Genomic DNA, 20,228 nt, shown 5'->3' on the forward strand with positions numbered 1-20,228 from the left:
GCAGCCCTCTGCTTCTGTTGCAGCCACTGCTGTCTTCTCCCAGCTCCTCAAATCAGGAGACCGCTGGAAGCGTTCCCGCATCTTCTGTACATGGAAACAAGCTCGAGCAGCAGCTTTTCACACATTTTATTGAGCAGACAACCCCCGTGACAGCTTCCCCTGCAGCACAACACCATGAGGGTTCCAGACCTTAAGTACCAGGGGAAATCCTGCCACGAGTCAGTTGTTTTAAGACGTTTAAGACTCGGTGCATAAATTTAGCAACTGCTTGTAGTAAGGCTCCTACCCCAGACAAGCCCTTGACAGTACTCAGACTGCTGAGAGCTCAGAATTACACACCCAGCCATCAAGGAGGAAACAGGTATCTTTATATTAATTAACTTTCAACAAAATTAAGTTACTTGCAATAGAATTTAGTTTCAGAAGACACAAACCTACCTGAAATGCAAGCAAGGCTCCATGGCATACGCTAAAATACAACACAACTCTGTACACAAAGTGACACGCTCTCCCCCGGCTCCCTCCCAGGGGAAGGGAGAGCTAGCTCTCAGCAGGAAAACAGCATTTAGCCACGTAACAACACTTCCGTGTTATTTTAAATATCTAACTTATCTATAGATTATTTCAACAAACCCCAACTTGTAATAACCAAGTCAAATCAGTTGTTAAAAATAAAATTGTAAACGAGGAAGTTGGGAGTTTGGCAGTATCTTGTTGCAAACAGCTTGCCGTCCGGCGTTGGGTCGGAGAAGGCGATTTCATCCGTGCTCAGGTAGCAGCCATACATGAACGTGCTCCTGCAAGAGAGAGCAGAGCTATCGGCATGCTGTGAGCGGCTGGTGGCTTTACTCAGCTCCTAAAACACACCGCAGGGGTGTCTGCCCCTCCCGCCCTCCTCTGCAGGGACCTGTTCTTCTGTCACTTCGCTGCTGAACCAGAGCTCATTGTGAGATGCCAGTTTGCTCCCTTGGGTTCTGGTGTAATCGGGAACTGGGAGGCACTTTGAAATTCGAAGGAGGGTAACATAAAGCCAAATACAGGCAGAAACCCACAGGCAGAGTTTTACATGGAAACCCAGAGGTTCTGGTTAAATATCTTGGAGCAGCTCTGGAGCGAAGCCCACCACAGCAGTGCCAGGGCTCTCAGGGGCACCCACAGGTCACCCAGGTCCCGCTGGCTAGTGTGTGGATGGGGAAGGCGTCATGGAGGTGGCACATCAAACACCAACCACAAGAGGAACAGGAGACCAAACACCAGCTGAGGAATTTTCAGAATATTGAGCTCCAGATACAATCATGTATGATTATATAAAAATATATCCATAGGTACTCATATACTTTAATAGCTGGATTTTATACGCATATACTGAGCGGATATGACACCAAGATGATACTACAGGCTCTAGGACTACCAAGCTCAGCCTCAAGGTAGTCCATGTTAACAGAAGAGGGGAAGTTTTTAAGTCTTCCTCCCAGTTTGGTCTGAGCTTGAAAAAAGCCTCAAGGTAGTCCATGTTAACAGAAGAGGGGAAGTTTTTAAGTCTTCCTCCCAGTTTGGTCTGAGCTTGAAAAGTTTGGAATTTCCTGCCTGGAAAGACTCAAGTGTTTGGGCCCATCAACTTGTCTGGTTAAAAAAAATATTAATAATAATTTCCCAACAAGCGTAGCTTTTCTTGGAAAATCCAGCCCACATAGCTCTGTGTTCTGGTTATACCCAGTAGGTTTACAGCTTGGCCCACACTTGTGTCAGATTTTAAATAAAAAAATGACTGAAGTATTAAATTATACATGAAGTATCTGTTCACTCTATATCCTTCCACTATGGAGTGAGGATTCCAGACTTGCTTAAGGATACAAATTTATCCCTTCCCATAAGCTCCTTTCAAAGGCTTTTTGCTGCAATCATCGCTCCCCGCCCCGCCAAGGATAAACCCTGCCGCTCCCCACCTGACCACGTCCACCATGTGCCTGGCGATGCCCTTCCTGCGCTTCAGGCTGAACACCCAGATCCTGCTGATGCCACAGATGCAGGGCTCCGGCTCCGTGGAGCAGCGCCAAGCCCGGTGGTGCTGCAGGGCATCCTGGCTGGGGGACGGCACGGCTCCTGGCTCCGACAGCACCCGGAAAGCCTGCAGGGATGAGCAGAGGCATCAGAATGCTCCTTCCCCACAGGACACAGAGCCACGGATCTTCCTGTGCCCCTGGCCTTGCTTTCCTGCTTTCTTACAAGGCCGACCACCGCATAAACCAGTACCCGGAGCAGGGTCGGATGGAAGCTCGCTGTGGTATCAGCTGTGCAAGCTCAATTAACTCCTGCCAGCAACACCTCACCCTGACAAAAGCACAAGTTTTATCTTGATTTCTTTTTTATTTCTTTTTTTTTTTTTTTTTTTTTTTTTTTTGTGTTTTTGTTTTGATTTCCATAGTTTTATTTTCCTCCCTCCTGTGCTAAGCTGGAAATTTCCGATACACAGGCTTAAGCAAACAGTACCCGTTATGAGCCTGCAATTTCACCCCTTCCCTATGCAATTAACACGTACCTGCTTGATTGATTCAGCCACTAAGCACCCAACAATCATCTTCTCATTGGACACAAACAAGTACGTTTTAGTCTTGGCCGGGCACCCCAAAGAAACTTGCTTAAATCCCAATTCATTATCTACAATTTCTCGCACATCTTCTGCCTAAGGAAAAAGAATCAGAAATCAGAATTTCAAAATCAGAAAGAGGCACGTTGGGTACGCACAGACATGTTCTTTGACTGCATGAATCCTGTCAGAAAAAGGGACTCATTTCCCCAAATAATCCTGTATTTTCACAAGGTCAGGCTTCATTATGCAGCCACAAAATGCTCTGCAGCTCCCCACCGTACCAGGGGCAATCACTGCACATGCAGCTAATCTGGCAAGAATAATTTTTATTTTTTTTTTTTAAATGGAGGTTCTTTAGAAGCAGTTTTTAAACAAGGGTGCTTCCCCACCCCACAACAGCCCGCTGACAGAACAATCGTTTCCCCTGACTGTGGATAATATTACAGTACAGGCTTTCACTCGTGTCTTCATCCCTTTACACCTCTTGCAGGGTCCACCTGCCTCTCACTGGGATGGAAAGAACTGACTGGGTTATGTTGGTCATGTAAAACAAGAGCTTCGGCACAGGGAGCAGGTTTAGGATGTGTCTGGGTGGGTGTCCACAGCAACCCGGATTGCTGCCACAAACCCACTTGGCTCTCCTGTTCACCCCGTGCACTGGCAAGCGATGCGTGATCACACACTGAGGTAGTTGTGGGAGCTGAGCCAGCAGAAAGCTCATCTACATCATAAACCCCAAATAAACAAACATGTACCTTCTTGACGGCATATTTTGGGTCATTTGGAAGAATCAATACAATTTTCCCATCCCAGAACTCTGCCACAACCCTTTCATTCTTCCAACCCTGCAACAGAGGGGGGAAAAAAAAACCCCAAACAACAAATTAGCGGTCTAGCAAGAGAGAGGAAGTGATTCAGTGAAGACACTGGCAGATGAAGCTGTAATCTGAACCGCTTCAGCTTTCAGGAATAAAGTCAAATTCATCAAACTGATGAAGGCAGACAGTCGCTGGAACTGTCTAAACTTACACTTTAACCTCCCCTCTGGATGACAAAACATTTGCCTGCAGCTGCCCCGGCCCTGTACCTGGGCACCACATGCTTCCACAGCTGAGCTTGCTCCTTACCACGTATCTGAGTCCCTCGAGGAATCTCTCATGGTGCTGGATGTGCTGAGCTTCATCCTCCAGGCTAGCAGCAGTGTAGATCATGCTGCATGACTTGCAAATCACGGCACCAAAATGCTTCTGACCTGCGTCCTAGTAAGAAACAGAGCCAGCTAAGCACTCTGAAGTTGTTCAAAACCATGTTCAGTTTACAGAATGAGGTTGAGAATTGGTTCTAGTGACAACCATCAAAGATTCAAGTATTTGTTTTCCTTTGAACTTGTGAAGAGAAGGACAAGCTTTTGCTTATTTGCAGAATATTCGGACCTACACAGCGTAAATTATCCAGGGAACACAATGAATGCAACGTTTGGAACGAGCGTTGAAATACATCAGCAACATCCTCATAGAGGAAAAAACCTAAAAGACCATGACAAAAAAACCAAAGGACAACTATGCATCACCTTTTTTTCGTCAGTTATCTAAAAATAACCTTATTTTTATCTCTGTCAGTACACAGAGAAGGGAAGAGAAGGAACTCAATGCCAGTTGTGCAAGCAAACAGCAGATTGCTCTCTAAGTAGTGAGCTGAAATGAAACCCGGTTTGTTAAGGACTCATTTCTCTGTGCTGGCTGCTACTGCAGCAGCTGCTTTCCCTTCCCCCCATCCCAGTTTGGGCTTCCCCCCCCTGCCACAGCACCCACGGTCTGTCCTGTGTGGGCCCAGCAGTGAGACAGCCGGCCGTGCTGAGGGCAGCAATGACTGCTGAGTACACGCTGCTGCTTCTCTCTCAGTGCAGGCACTCAGCTGAGTTTCTCCCTTCCACGGGGAGCAGTTTTCAAAACACTAAAAAAAAAATCTGTATCCGTGAGGTGTCACATTTGACAGAAATCACCCAAGCTACTCAAAAGGTGCTAGAAAGGGCGAATCAACAGAGAAGAATGATCACATAAGCCCTGTTCCCTCAGGAAACAGGCTTGAAAATGTCTGCATGTCACCAAGTGAGAACAAATGGTTTACTAATAAAATTACTCATTGCTGAGGGCGTATTTTCTTGAAACCCATACACGCGATGGCTACGTGACACTCAAGCCTCAGTAACACCGTCTGGCCTACTCCTGCTCCGGTACTCTACACCAAAGGGCGACAGCAGAAATACAGACATGGAGCTACCAAAGAGGGACTCACTTGTCAAGAGCAAGCTCTGGGCTCAGCTCTGTTGCACATTCCTGCTCCCGTGCTGCCCTGTCTGACGTCTGCTGCTGTGGTTGCAATGCTGTGCTGACTCTGCTTGCACAGCGGGCCAGGAAGCCGTGGGAAAGGAAAATTATCCAGCCAAATTCACTCCTATAGCATCCATACAGGCTTCGCTGAGTTCCCCTTTGGGTTTGTTGGGGTTTTTTTTGTTTGTTTGTTTTGGGTTTTTTTGTTTTGTTTTGTTTTTGGTTTTTTAATATTATGTGCCATAAATCTCTTTTGAATTCTAAAATGTAATAAAGCATTAGTCCCAGGGAAAACATAACAATGTATTTCCTAGCTACTACCCTGTCCTAATCTAGTCCTAAATACGTTAATCACTGTCCTGTTATGGTAGTTGCAGTGTGGTTGGTTTGAGGTTTACAAATAAGGAAATCTACTTATCGGTTAGCCTCAAGGTTTATTTCTTCTTTCCTTACCACCCTGAGGACCAAGCACACCCAGAGGGGAACCTTACAATGATCATCTGATCTCTGGAGTGCTTGCAGAGCTCTTTCGCCTTCTTGCTCTTCTGCGAGGTGAGAGATGGTTTTGCAGGTGGGCTGGACCCAAATAGAGAAGTTCGTTCATCCTGTATAGCCTGCATCCTGAAAATCGTTAGAGAGAGATGAAAATTAGTCACTGCAGGCAAAAGTTAACATTACACATCGGGCACCAGGGCAGGGTAGCGGCTCTTATTACAGAACCCCCCAAACTAAGCCAGATACAGCAAAGCTTCTCGACAGCTGTGGTGCCAGCTTTTCTGGGTGAGGAAAGAAAGTAGAGGGGCTCTAGGAAGAGCCACAATTGCATCAGAAGTTAAATAACCCTTGATCAAGCACCTCTCCCACAGCCATCCTATTTTCCAGTCTCCCCTCAAGGAAGGAAATGAAAAACTGAACTCCAATAACCTACAAAGCATTTTGTCTAGGATTTGATCAAGGTGTACAAGAATTAGTGACAAGGTTTTGGCCAAAATGCATGGTTGCTTGGTCTCAAATCCACAATCCATCTACCCCTGGGGTCTCAAGATGCTCCCCCCACCAGTCACTGCTTCACCACCACAAGTCCCAGCCCCTCATGCCCACACCCCTTCAAACCAGTGCATTGGCAGCATCAAGAAAAGCCCTTGGTGCCAGGGCTAAGCTTTCCTCTGCCGTGCAAAAAAGGACAGCTGCACAAAGAGGGGAGCAGACCGAAGCAAGGCCAAGAGAAATTTTTCATATTCAAATCCACACATGGAGGCTTTACATGAATTTTGAAGTTTATGTGGGCTTCAACTACAAGGAAACACATTATTAGGGGTGTTAATAATCGCACAGTTTTTCTAATTTACCTTTAGACTTCTCTACATAAGGTGGCATTTCTTAATCTTAAAGTAGAAAATTGTAACTGTTATGCAGTGAACCTCAACATGGAATTAATTTAGAGATACATCAAACAATTTTATAGATTTGGATACTAAGAAGAATTTCCAAAGCAGAGACTTCATGTAGGAAAAGCTTGTGCTCATCAGCTTCCCAGGAGACAACTGCAAATCCAAGACTGATTTTCAGTTAATCACAAACACCAGGATTTCCACATATTCCAGGGTTCCACTTGCACCACGGAAGGTATTTGAAAAGCCACATGAGGAAGCAAAGCAAATATTGCAATCAGATCTCTCTTTCAACACTTCTGTTGCAGAAGAGTACAGTAGCGCAACAAGTTTATTTTGGCTCTCTTAGGAGCAACTTTAAATGGAGGATTTTTATGTTCACAATAAACTCGGCTCAGAATGCTTTTATTGTTAACAAAATGTATCAAGTGGATTCAATATGGGAGAAGGATTAGTAACTCTGCTTCTTGTGTAGGAAAATAAGTCTTTTCCCCCTAGAGGTCTATGAGTACAACAGCAAATTAATTGAAGAAATAACCTAGTCAATCAGACACCGGGCAATACAATTAGACCTTGTGAGTAAAGGGCACCAGTGCCTGCAAGTAATTTAGCAATATCATGCTGTTTACAGAATCAAAATGCAAACTTCACGTAGAATCATAGACTGGTTTGGGTTGGAAAGGACCTTAAAGATCATCTAGTACCAATGCCCAAGTGCTTGTGCTTCATTTCCATCACAGTAAATATCAAACATTGCCCAGCAGACTTACAAAATACCCACTCAGGTGAGCATGGAGAAATGGAAGAGAAACAGGTGCTTCCATTAATCCTTTTCACCTATTTTTATTACAACTTTTGTCTTGTCTTTGGCATCTAGATCAAAACTTCTGAGCACGCTGCTATCTAGCACTGCTGTACTAAAATTTATCAAATTAAAAAAAAAAGTGCAATACAAAACACACCTTTGTAGGTGTAGCAGTGCAGTTACCCATATTTGCACTACAGGGGATTTCTGCATAGCACACATACTTCTCGGAGTGCTAACATTGAAGATAATTGGTTAGTGTTAGCCAGGGCACTGTTACACTTATAAAAGCGTATCACAGGAAGGGTTACTATGGAAAAGCAATGAACCTCACGGCAGAGAGAGATCAGTTTGACACTACATTTAAAGAACACGAGTATTCTACAATACCAGCACAAGGCTGTTAAACAAGCCTTCTGAAATCTTTAGCTCTGTAGTTTTAATGTCAGAGCCTTCCCCAAGAGCGAGTCATTCCAAGAGTTTAAAAATTCATACTGTAGGTTTAATTTTAAAGGAGGTTGAGCGTGACAGAGAAGCTGCCAGTTCCTGCAAGAGCCACACACTGGCCTAAGCGAGTTAGTGACCTGCCCTGTCAAACATTTCCAGCATTACTCAACAAGTAACTGGGCAATTCAACTGGCCCGGTTAACTAAGCACAGAGTCGTATTTTCATACACTGTAGCTGATGTACACTAACTTAGCTCAAAAGGTTGCTTGCAACACAGAACTGCTTCGAACATGGCAATAACGCCCATTCCAGAGCCATCGCTGCCGTATCGGTTGGCAATATAGGTGGACTCAACCTCACGAGCATGCGTTCTGCTTGCTCCACGGCATGACAGACAGAGGGATACGCAGACAGCCACGCTACTGATCAGATTCTAGTGAGGGACAGCAATGCCCCCTGCTCACTGTAGAGCCAGCAACGTTAAACTGTGCCACTGAACTTGCCAAATTCATAGAACCACAAAATGTTTTGGACTGGAAGGGACCTTAAAGACAGACCACCCAGTCCCAGCCCCCTGCCACAGGCAGGGACCCCTCCCCCCAGCGCAGGCTGCCCCCAGCCCCGTCCAGCCTGGCCTTGAGCCCTGCCAGGGATGGGGCACCCACAGCTGCTCTGAGCAGCCTGGGCCAGCGCCTCGCCGCCCTCACAGGGTAGAATTTCTTCCTCATATCTAATCTAACTCTACAATGAGTAAAAACAATTTGTTTTTACAACTCTGGTATCAACTCAAGTTCATAGTTAGCAGTGTTTGAGGGTCTCAGGCTACTGGGAAGTGCAGGTCCCTGATTAACAGCCAGTACCTAAAACTGAAAGTTACTGCTCATTATAGACAGTATAAATATGGAGATACAGAACACAAAGAAGTAGTAAAAATAAATACACACACACACATATCCCGCCATGGGGCCCAAACACCAGCAAGGCTGTGCCATTCTTGGCGATGAATATATCTGGAAACAGTCCCCTAAGCCAAGAGGAAACTATTATTTCCCTTTCAGTAAAAATAATTTTAAAAAAATGGCTCAATAACATGTACAGATTCACATGGAAAATGTACTATGGACCGTAGGCAAATGTGTATTACCTTATTTACAGGCTAGAATCCCCCTAAATCAACACCAATTTAATCTTGCACCTTTTCTTTAAAAGAAAAAAACAACCACAAACAAACCCAAATCACGCTCCCACTCCCAGACCTTACAAAGGCTAGGAGAAAGCTAAGATATTTATTAAAAATTAGTATAATTAAAAACAAATTCTGCAGATATGACACTTCTGATCATTCTTTTGAGAGAATTAGCATAGATCAACCTACCTTTTCTTGCTGGCAGGGGGTGCACTGAATATGGGGTAGACAACAGCATTTGAAGGAGATGCTGGAAAAAAGGAGTGAAGTTACTGAGGCTTAGAATCCTTTTTAGTTGCAGAACATGTCGATACATGGAAACAGAAATTCAAACACCAATGGGACTTCAAAATGACACACAACAGTGCAAATGATCTCTACAGACAAGACTTATAAGAGCACTGGGAAGCTGTTGATGCAGGATATAAAGGGTACGTCCATGGGTGGTATCCAGCCATGACTACCTTCAATGCATTTAAGTGACGTTGATCAGGCTGTCTGGTGCTTTCTCCTCTCACAAGCAGAAATTTCTGCTGCAGTAGTTTAGTGTTTCCTTGGCTATTAATTAAGCATGTTAATCAAGCAGGGGTTTCTCGATTTTCCATTGTTTTGGCTAACGCAGCCTGAAATAGTTTCTTCAACCTAAAGGATAAAACTACTACATCGATACCAGAGTTTCATCCTACAGGGCATTACAGAAAGCGGAGCCTGCCAGAGACCCATGGCTTTACAGAGGTGATGGTCAGTTTGATGGGTAGCAGTGGCAGTCTCAAGGCAAAGGGTTTTTTCTAACAGCAAGAGAAGGTAGAAAGGGAAAAGAAGGCTGAGAGGGGACATTAGCAATGCACACAGGTACCTTAAGGGCCAGTGTCAGGGGGCTGGGGCCGGGCTCTTGTCAGCGGTGCCCAGCGACAGGACAAGGGGCAACGGGCACAAACTGCAGCACAGGGAGCTCCGTGGGGAGAGCAGGAAAAACTTCTTTCCCTTGAGGGTGCCGGAGCACGGGGACAGGCTGCCCAGAGAGGCTGTGCAGTCTCCTTCTCTGGGGACGTCCAGAGCCCACCTGGCCTCGACCCTGCGCGGCTGCTGTAGGAGAGCCTGCTTGAGCAGGGGGTGGGCTGGGTGGTCCCAGGGGTCCCTTCTGACCCTGACCACTCTGTGGTGCTGTGATAGAGAAGCTGGGAACTGATGGGCTCAGCACTAGGTTACAGCACACAAGCTGCAAGTTTTAGGCTAATTTAGCAAGGCTTTGGTAAATAAAATTAGTTAGGAATACACTTTCCCCTCAGGTCTAAAAACTTTAAGTACTAGACTGCTTTATGCTCTCATATTTTGGCTGCATTCACAGATAGAGACCCCTTAAGAATTACAGAAACACTGTCAAGTACATAAGCAGAAAAGTGGCCCTAACAGCCTCCAAAAAACATACCTTGAATATGAACCAGCTGTTTCTAGGGAACAGGACACAATAAAAAAAGTGTCTTGTTAGTTATCAGCATGGAAAAGATCATGAGGGTTCATGAAGAAGAGACTAATAAACAATAAAAAGCCTACAGCTTCCTAGAAATGCAGGATCTTAGAGAACCAGGACACTTCTCAGGAAAGGCCCCAGCAGGCAAATATATCAGGTGATCTTTAGGAATGCGATGGCAATAGTTTTATAAACAGGTGGAAAGCACAGTAAGAGGCGTCTTTTATATAGACGTGGAGGTAGCAGAAAGCAAAGCGGCTGGCAGCACAGAGCATGCCGCTCCTCAGAACAAGAGGAGGCATGGAGAAATGGTGACCTTCAATAACACAGGCTTCACTACGATCCAAAAGCAGATAAATAAGTTCCCATGTGAAACAAAACTAAAGGGAGGGGAGAAAAAAAAAAAAAAAAAAAAGCTGAGAAGTGCTGGCAATTTCTTCAAGAAACTGATTAAGACCAGATGTGCCAGAAAGAAGTGGAGTAAGTGAGAAATACAGCTAAATCATGACTTTTTCTGTCACTGGAAACTCAAGGAATCACAAAAAGAATAGAAACCAGGGGAGAGCAGAGCAGCAACGCGAAGGACTGAAAGCAGAAATACCAAACTGCAAAATGAACTTTACCTGGGACAGTCACAATACCAGGAAAGCATCCTGTAACAGCAAGAGGAAAACCTAGAAGAGAGTCTACCAAAAGGGGAGGAAACACTAAAGCCAGATGACAAAACATTTAGTGCCTTTTTATTTCAGTCATCAATAAAAGAATTAGCTGTGATGAGAGTGTTAGCACAGTTCAGACACAAAGGAGATATGAACTTCCACAGCTGGGGAAAGATGTTGACAGCACACTTGGATAAATTAGACCTTTTCAGGCTAGCAAGAACTGAATTAACCCAGGGCTGCTGAGGCTAGAATAGTGAATGCTGCCTATTTTAAAAGGGAAAAATAGAGAAACCAGGAAATTAGGATAAAATAACATGACCTCAACTTCTGCAAACATACTGGCACATGTCAGTGCATACTTGGAAGATGAGACAGCAGGTAGAGGCCAACACATTATTTTGCCTTAATAAAATAATATTTAAGCAACATATTTTCTTTTTATAATCACTTGCTATTCCCAAGAGGAAAAATAGTAAGTGTCTTAGAATTAAAATATAACTTCTGAAAATTCATTTGCATTAGTAGGGAAATATGGTCTCTGTAAACCAACCATAAGAAAAGGGGCAAATTTGGCAGGGGGGGAGTTCATATTCAAATAATTACTGTTAATAATTCACTGCGGAAACAAAAAAGTATAGAGTGGAGTTCCCTTGGTGACCATCAGGAGTAGGCAGTAATATATGCTTATAACCTTGTAGATAATAGCCAGCACATAGGGGCATTTAAGAATTTAATTTAAAAAGCATTCTTGGATTGAAAACAGTCAGAAACAACTACGCCAAAATAAGGATAAGGGGAATCACTAAACAACAAGCCAGGGCAAAGTAAGAGATCAGGATTAACCCTCTGGGCAGCAGCTGCATGCAAAGCACTTGGGTTATGGTCAACCTCAAACCAAAGGCATCTCACAAACAAGTTTCCTGTGGAAATGTCTCCATTCACTGCATGTGAAATATATGAATTACTCCCTTCCTGCTAATTAATGCTTATAAGGCTCCAGTGGAAATCTATTTGGGAGTACCACACCAGGAAAGACATGGCTCAGTCTGAAGAAAACAAGTAAATAAAAAAGTCAGATGCTTAAAAATCATGATTTAAAAATGAAAGCTGGAAGGATCAGGGTAACAGTCCAGGGAGAAAAGAATGAAAAAAAAAAAAAAAAGGTTTCAAATACATTGAGTTCTGAAATCTTACTGGGAATGGGCTACGTAGTAAAGGGAAGAGTAAAGATAGGTTAGACATCAGGATAATAAACAGTTTACAGGCTGCTTAACACTGAAAGAGTTTAATCAGGGAGACAGCAGACTCTCCATCATTACTGTCCAGGTTATTTAAACACTAAAATATAGGACAACCTGAGAATTCAGCAGAGTTGATCCTGCTGGGGAAAAGCAGGTAGCCTAAGAGATTTTTGAAGTCTCTTCTGCCTCATTTTCCTAGAGAAGCAGAATCAATAGACCAAGATGTATATAATCCAACTTACCTTGTTTATTCACCTTACGTGGAGATTGGCTTGAAAAAATAATGCAATCATCTGACTCCCAGCTTGCAGAAGAACTGGTATCACCAACATCCTATAAATTAAGACAATTTTTAGGGAAAAAATAAAACTCTCCATTGATTAACTTCTCAGACAGCAGCTACAGAATCACATAAAGCCTAACTGACATCATGAAGTGTTACTGACAGCTGTATTTTCCGGTAACAGAATGCAGTCTTAGCAGACTACCTGTCTCACAGTTATTAAAGTTACACCTGAATGCCGAGTTTGAAAAAGTTACTGAAAACATTGCACCCCAGCACTGAGGAAAAAATTATTTCCTGCAAGTTCCTTGCAGCCTTAAGGAGTACCACTGGCATTTCTCATCTACCTTATTCCTCACCTACCCTATTCTAGAGGGACCTTGACAAGCTGAGAGGTGGGCCTGTGCAAACCTCGTGAAGTTCAGCAAGGTCGAGTGCAACGTCCTGCACTTGGGTTGGGGAGATCAAAAGCAGAAATACAGACTGGGCAGGGACTGGGCTGAGAGCAGCCCTGAGGAGAAGGGCTTGGGGGTGTTGGTGGATGAGAAGCACAACATGACCCAGCAATGTGCACACGCAGCCCAGAAAGCCAACAGTACCCTGGGCTGCAGCCAGTGCAGCGTGGCCAGCAGGTCAGGGGAGGGGGCTCTGCCCCTCTGCTCCGCTCTGGTGAGACCCCCCTGCAGTGCTGCGTCCGGCTCTGGGGTCCCCAGCACAGGAGAGACACGGAGCTGCTGGAGCGGGGCCAGAGGAGGCCAGGGAGATGCTCAGGGGCTGGAGCAGCTCTGCTGTGGGGACAGGCTGGGAGAGCTGGGGGGGCTCAGCCTGGGGAGGAGAAGGCTGCGGGGAGACCTTAGAGCACCTGCCAGTGCCTAAAGGGGCCGGCAAGAAAGCTGGGGAGGGGCTTTGGGCAAGGGCAGGTGGCGATGGGACACAGGGGAATGGCTTTACCTGAGAGAGGGGAGATGGAGATGAGAGATGAGGAAGAAATTCTTCCCTGTGAGGGCGGCGAGGCGCTGGCCCAGGCTGCCCAGAGCAGCTGTGGGTGCCCCATCCCTGGCAGGGCTCAAGGCCAGGCTGGACGGGGCTGGGGGCAGCCTGGGCTGGGGGGAGGGGTCCCTGCCCGTGGCAGGGGAATGGGAACTGGATGGTACTTAAGGTCCCTTCCAACCCAAACCATTCTGTGATTCTACCTGTCTTTGACTGCTGTGAGACCAAATTCAGCATATGACAATGACCATGGGTTTTGTCTCTCAGCACCTGAACACCTACACATGCCCCTGCTTTTGTTTTATTGTGGGATGTGGGGTTTTTTTCTTTTGTTTTTAAGCAAATCTCAGCTGTAAAGGTTTGTATCATTTCTTGACCTTTGCATTTCTGAGACTGCTTCATTCCCTGTCTACAACTAGGCATCTTCAAAGCTTCTGGAAGCCTCTCACACATGTTCTATAAAAATGAAATTTTGCCAAACTGATTTTTGCCTTGAACTGCTCTTTTTGTACATGACAGTGCATTATTTCCCACCTCATCAGGAACCCTAGTAAGTCACCAGGTAAGGCAATTGGCTGTGGCAGAATCTGAGACTAGATCAACACAGAACCTGACCTGTAATCAGTTTGCAGTAACAAAGTCACTAAGTTCCCTTTTCAAACACTCTGTGCTTATGGTTAACCTCTCAGAAATAGTTTGCCAACACAAAACCCTGCCATCACAGCAGAATCAAATGCTTTTTTTTTTTTTTTTTTTTTTTACTGCACGTGCAAGATTAGATTGCACAAGCTAACGTTTGTGTTTTTATTAATGCTACATTGTAAAAACTTTGACAATTGAGTCAGGAATGTCAGAGATACTAAAACAGTGCAGGTGAACAAAGGAGGCAATAAACTGTCTTTTGTTGAACCAACCCAGGAACACAGAATGCATTAGCCATATAAAAACAGCTTCCCATCTTGTTAACTGCTTCCTTTTGATGCTTGGTATTAAATACTGTGGTACTATTCCAGTGGCTTTTCCTACATTTTAGAACCAGAATGCCACAGCAAAATACAACATTAAAATGTAATGAAATAGCTTGCAAGCCTGTTCCAAATTTGTACTTTACCACTGCACTCATTCCATTGCCACCTTTATCTTCCACACCTAAGCACTACATTGGAAACCAAAATCCACATCCCAAGCTAAACAATTCTCTAGCAAATCATAACATTAAAAGCGAGGTCTGGCAAGCATTTACTGGTTGGCAATAAGCAGGACTCATTGCAAAGTTTAACTATTCCAGCACTGCTAAACATATTTGTACAAGAATCAAATGGATGTTTTAAAAAAAAAAAAAACCAAACCAAACCAAGCAACACCAAACCCAACACTTCCCTGTCACCAGAAGTATTCACTGCTAAGCTGGCAACAGATAAAAATTACTCTTATCGCTTTGGCGATATACAAAAAAGTTACAGTTCAAACAGACCAGCTCAGAAAACTTGTTGTTTGTTTGTTAAAGCATGAGCAACTGGGGCTAAACCTTGCTTCCTTGGTGAAGGGAGCTGCAGAACTAGCACAGGTTGCTCCTGCTGAGAAAATAATCCCTAAAAAGATAATCCCAGAACAGATCAAAACCTGCTAGTGCCACTGGAATTACAGCACAGGCTGTACCAGCAAGCAACATCTTGTGACCCAGGAGAAATCTCTAAATAAAGACACTGCAGAAACAATTTTGCTCTCTCTGTCCGATTACTTCACTGGCTGAAAAGCACGTGGCTAGGGAAAAACAAAACTGGCTTCAAGGAGCACAGCAGCAGAGCTCTTGAGAAACGCCTCCTTCCTCCAGCTCTGAACAGGTAGCATTTTGCAGACAGAGAGCTATCCAGAGAGAACACTCAGGATACAGTCTCATGACCTCCCATAAAACTCACCAAGTTCAGACTTGGCATTTGCTACATTTATTAAAACAAGAAAGGAGGGGAGGTAAAAAGATGCTTAAAAACTTATTTTTCAGCTTTGCCCTTTATCACAGAAAAGAACAAAGATACAGATTATTGTCTTTTGGGAAAACATCCATCACAAATGGAAGATTTCACTGCAGCTGAGAGCTAGTGACAGACAGGGATGATGACAAGAACTGCCTGAAAGTTTACCACACTTCAGTGCCTTCATAAGGCAGGAATAAATCTGTGAAAGTTCTCCTAGGCAAAATCCACTACTTTATCTATAATAAACATCCTGTGTGCAAATAACCAGAGCATGTGTTACCTCCAGCTCAGCAAGCTCTTGCATATCACATGAATGCCTATGTGGGTCCTGACAACACTGCTACTCACCATGTTCTCTGTGTTGCTGTCTCCTGCAGCTGCAGACTCAGAAGCACAAAACGGACCAGAGGTGCTTCCGCTTTTCTGCGGAGATGCTGTTCCTTTGCATGCCGAACCTCTCTCTCGATCTACACAGCTTGTAAAGTCCTCCCTGGTTTTATTTTCCTTCTTCTGAGGCACAGAAATAGTTCTCAATATACTGCCCGCCTCAAGAATTTTGTTTCCATCAACTGAAATAGATTTTGCAGTTGTCGGTGGCCTGGGCTGATCATTTTCTTGCAGAGATTTGGGGAGACCGCGAAGAGGCTTAGTGTCTACAAGTGGTTTTTTAGAGTGTGATTTCTTCCTGGCAGAGAAGAACGCTGCTCCCAACTGGAGTTTCAGGGCTGGTTTAACTGTCATGCTTAGGACTCTGAAGGGTGAATCCATCTTCTTTTTAATTAGGCAACTGACATTCTTTTTCTCCGCACTGGGTTTTCCCACTGGTACCTCTCTCTTTGCCTTCTTAAGTACTTTGGGGACAGTTCTGCCATGCTTGGAGTTTGTTGTGTGCTTGGTTGGCTTTGCACTTTTATTCCTGCTTGAGTTCTTGTTTGTCTTTTCAGTCCTGCTGGCAGCTGGGAGATTTTCATCCCTGTTCCTCTCACCCAAAAAGTGGTTCTCATTCAGTTGTTTTCTCTCAAGAGGAGTAAGGTATCGCTTGTCCTTGCTGTAAAAAGACGCTGCAGGCACAAAGGGCTTGCACAAGGAAGTGTTTTTTGGGGATAATTTCCTCAAGGGCTCCCTCTGCGTGGCTGTGGGATCGCTGGCTGCCTGAAGGGGTGAAATATCCAGCCTCCTCGACAGCACCGGCTTCACTAACACAGCGTCATTTTCCTTCATCTCATCGCTGGAGCTAGGTGACCATTTTATTTGAGAAGCAAACAATTTATTTCTTGATTTTTTGCGTGGAGACAGACCTCCTGCAAAGCCTATCATCATTTTTTTCACAGGAGTCTCAAAGGCTAAGGATGAACTGCAAAAAGAATTACAGAGCACAATATCATACATACTATCGAAAGTTTTTCAATTACTGTTTTACTTAATTTTCACTCAGCCTTGTTGCCTGTACTGGAATAAGCCGTAACAAATACAAATATTAAAATATAATATACAAGCTTTTCAATTATTGTTTTACTTAATACTTGATTTTCCACTCAGCCTTGTTGCCTGTACTGGTATATGCCCTGTAAAAACCACAAATATCAAAATATAATATGCAAAAATCAAAAGGCCATTCTCCAAGTATTTTTTTCTAACCAGCAAATTATTTTCTTGCCTGAACTTGTTAAAGCACCTGGGAACGACACTCATTCTACTTTCTGGAATGCTGCCAACAGGACCAGCGCTTATTCATGATTAAGGGGGGGGGGGGGGGGGGGCGGAAAAAAAAAACTTATTTTGTTTCAGACCAAACCTGTCAACTCAGATCTGTGCCTCTGAAAAAGCTTGTGCATCCCCTGCCCTTGTATGCAAGACTGATAAAGCTCAGGGGGCTGTCTCACAATATTTTATACCAGTTTCTGAAAGGGACGCACTGAAATCTCACTGTGACAGCCATTTCAGAATCTCAAACATTGACAGCAAATCACTAATAGCCTCTGAACCCACTGCCCAGGGGGAGAGGATGCATTTAGACAAAGGACAAGTTCAGCCATTGCTGGTTAACTATCTGGCACATAGCAATGCAGGGCGTTTCCTCAGTGAGTATTTACACCTTATCTCAAGAATCTGTCTTTCCATCTCAGCGATCAGACTTCACTCTTCTCCCCCTTCCAGAAGTATTTTTGTGGGCCATGTTCAGGAAAAGCATGAGAAAAATCTGTTCCGCTGGTACAGTTAGAAAAGAATAAGATACAAAGTATTCTTTTGAGTTTAAATCTTGTGGGTTTGTTCATGGCTAGTGCCTTCTCCCCCACTGGATTTTGGGGGAAAGAAAAAAAATCTGTAATTTTTTTTAGGCATATGTAACAAAGGAACTATTTTGCTATTAACACTGGAAGACTTTCAGATAATTTGTGCAGACCTCTGTATTTTTTATCCAAGTATTTTCAAATGGGAAAGGCTGAGGCTTTACCACAAAGAAATGCAAACACGAGGGAGTTTATTTCTTAAATTTGTAAACAATTAGCGTTTAGGTTTTTTTAGCTTTGGTTTCCATACGTATTAGATAAAACCTCTCAAGATGTTAAGTCACTGAATAATAACCATGGGCTGATGCTGTGTCTCAGAATCATCTTAATATTTTTTCCACTCTATATTAAAAGCTCTCAAGGATTTTAAACGCCTATTTTATTCTACGTGCAGCAATCAGCTGCTTTTATTTGAAAAGCAAAATCTATGAGAGTTAACATACCCATCGGTATCAGTAGAACTACGTCTCCTTTTCTGCGGGGTAACACCTGCCATGTTTTCACCCGAGTGCCTACAAGAACACATTTTTAAATAGCTTGAAACAGGATTCCCAGTAAAAAACAAAACCCCCTAAACTTAGTAAAGAAGGAAGAGAAGGTGGATGACTGGGAAGAAAACACTGAATGGAAGCAGTTTGGGCATGACAGAGACTAGAACAACACAGGGCTGTGATTCGGTTGAGCATAAGCTGTAGAACAAGCACACACAGAAAGGATATTCCAGGTCAAGTCCAGTTCTGTCATCATGGAAAAATGCATCCTCCAGTCCCTCATCTAAGATGAAGTTGGATAATTCAGAAACGTGTTTTACTTTGTCTCTTGCAAACCTCATTCCAGACCCACTGACATGGTTCCTAGAAACTTGCTTGCTCCTGCCTATATTCATAGTTTACTCCCATGAGGATTTAATGTTGGCATTTACCTTCCAGCTGAGACAGCTCTTTACCCAACAGGCTTTTAGAATTTCTCTCCCACCTTCCATCTTGTCACATACCATAAATCACGCTTTTTTAGCCTTCATTAACACAGCAGCCATTTAAACCAGTTTAACACTTGACACTGTTCGCTCCATCTCTTCCAGTTGGAGATAATTACCATCCAGTATTAACTTTTCAATTACATGACATTTCACAACTGAACCCCCAGAATAAACAATTATCCTGTATCCAAGACAACTAATGTAAACGTTCATAAACTGCTAGAATGCCAGAAAGAATAATTTATTCAATCATCTACCAGCAGAGGGAAGCTCCTCCTAACCCGCCTGCGTTAACACACTGCTGATATTGGGGAAGTGGTGACTGATGACAGCCTGGACATGACATACTGTTGTCAAGCCAAGGAAGACCAAGGACATGAGTGGTGGCAGAGGATTGAGCCAGGAGCTGTGTAGCTGCAGGAGTAGTTGTATTATCTCAACACAGAGTGGTGCTGGCAGAGGGGAACTTCAAGAGAGAGCAGTTAATGCTGTAGAAACACGGGGCAATGGTAACAAACCAGCAGGTACGTGGGATAAGATAGCAGGTGCAGGTGAAAGGAAGACGACAAGGACACAGTGCTGGCAGGAGAGTCAAGGCACACGCATAGCAGTGAGCAATCCTTACAGTTCCCTGTAAGGATTTAATACCATTAACCTGAGGATCCCACGCAGCTCCCTGCAGAGCAGCGCTCTGCTGCCAGCCGCAGTCACCCACACCCCTTCCCGAAATGTTCATAAGACAGTTCCCACCAGCCCCTCACCTCCGTATTGCATCAGACCTTCATCCCAGCACCCCACGCCTCTCCCCCCACAACCCAGGACCTAACCGAAGCGCTCCACACCCCCCAGAAGCTTCCTCCCCGCACCTGACCCAGCACCAAGGTCTGGCCCGACACTTCCCCCGCTATCACCCCGGTCCCCCACCCCACCTACACCAGAATGTGGGGCCTGGTGCACATCAGCGCCGCACCAAAGCCCCAGCCCGGGGCCCTACAGACCTCACCGCCCGCCCCCAACCCCACACCAGGCCCTGGGCCCAGCGGCTCCCCCCTCAGCCCAGAGAGGTGCCCCAGAACCGCCCCAGGCCCTGACACCCACACCCCCGTTCTCCGTAAACACAAGCCCTACACCTCGACACAGCACCAGACCCTCACCACCAGATCCCCCGCAAGCACTCGACCTCCTTCCCGGCCGCGCTCCCCCAGCACCACACCGCGCCAACACTCCCGCGCCTTCGAACCCGCGCACCTTCTCCCGCCCGCCCGCTCTCCCCCTTCTATTGGCCGAGCGTTTCGTCACTCACACCCACTTCATCGCCATTGGCCTTAACTGCGGCGCGCCGCTTGGCACCCGCCCCACCCTCTTTCCAGCCAATCAGACAGTAGAGCTCGCCACACTCCCCAAGAGAGACTCCAGCTCTCAGCGTGCCCCGCGAGCACAGCACCGCCTCCGCGCGGGGGCTGATGGGAGTTGTAGGCCGTGGGGCGGGGGCGCGGGAGGGCCGACGACAAGGGGCGGGGCCAAGGGGCAGTTCCCGGGTGCCCAGTACTGCTTCTGCTTTTACACGGGCCACCGGGGTCCTGCT

At 45.1% G+C, this 20,228-nt stretch overlaps 1 protein-coding gene across 7 annotated transcripts; it reads right to left on the reverse strand.

Moving 5' to 3' along the window:
- Nucleotides 1-112: 112 nt before the first annotated feature.
- Nucleotides 113-19,881, reverse strand: ESCO2 (establishment of sister chromatid cohesion N-acetyltransferase 2). 7 transcript variants are annotated; one of them, XM_040598620.1, is made up of 12 exons: nucleotides 19,798-19,881; nucleotides 19,172-19,274; nucleotides 18,108-18,176; nucleotides 15,722-16,727; nucleotides 12,367-12,457; nucleotides 8,940-9,000; nucleotides 5,412-5,541; nucleotides 3,718-3,849; nucleotides 3,346-3,435; nucleotides 2,540-2,683; nucleotides 1,947-2,128; nucleotides 113-797 (listed from the first exon to the last, which is right to left on the reverse strand). In XM_040598620.1, exons 3-12 carry the CDS (start codon nucleotides 18,158-18,160, stop codon nucleotides 659-661), a joined length of 2,028 nt encoding a protein of 675 aa, XP_040454554.1. In that variant the 5' UTR covers nucleotides 18,161-18,176; nucleotides 19,172-19,274; nucleotides 19,798-19,881; the 3' UTR covers nucleotides 113-658. The 7 variants fall into 7 exon arrangements, with proteins under 7 accessions (XP_040454554.1, XP_040454558.1, XP_040454555.1 ...); XM_040598624.1 differs by having other exon boundaries at nucleotides 19,162-19,274; XM_040598621.1 differs by having other exon boundaries at nucleotides 19,774-19,879.
- Between the last annotated feature and the right edge of the window lie 347 nt (nucleotides 19,882-20,228).

Source organism: Falco naumanni, chromosome 6 (genome assembly GCF_017639655.2).
Source record: "Falco naumanni isolate bFalNau1 chromosome 6, bFalNau1.pat, whole genome shotgun sequence".
Classification (NCBI taxonomy): domain Eukaryota; kingdom Metazoa; phylum Chordata; class Aves; order Falconiformes; family Falconidae; genus Falco; species Falco naumanni.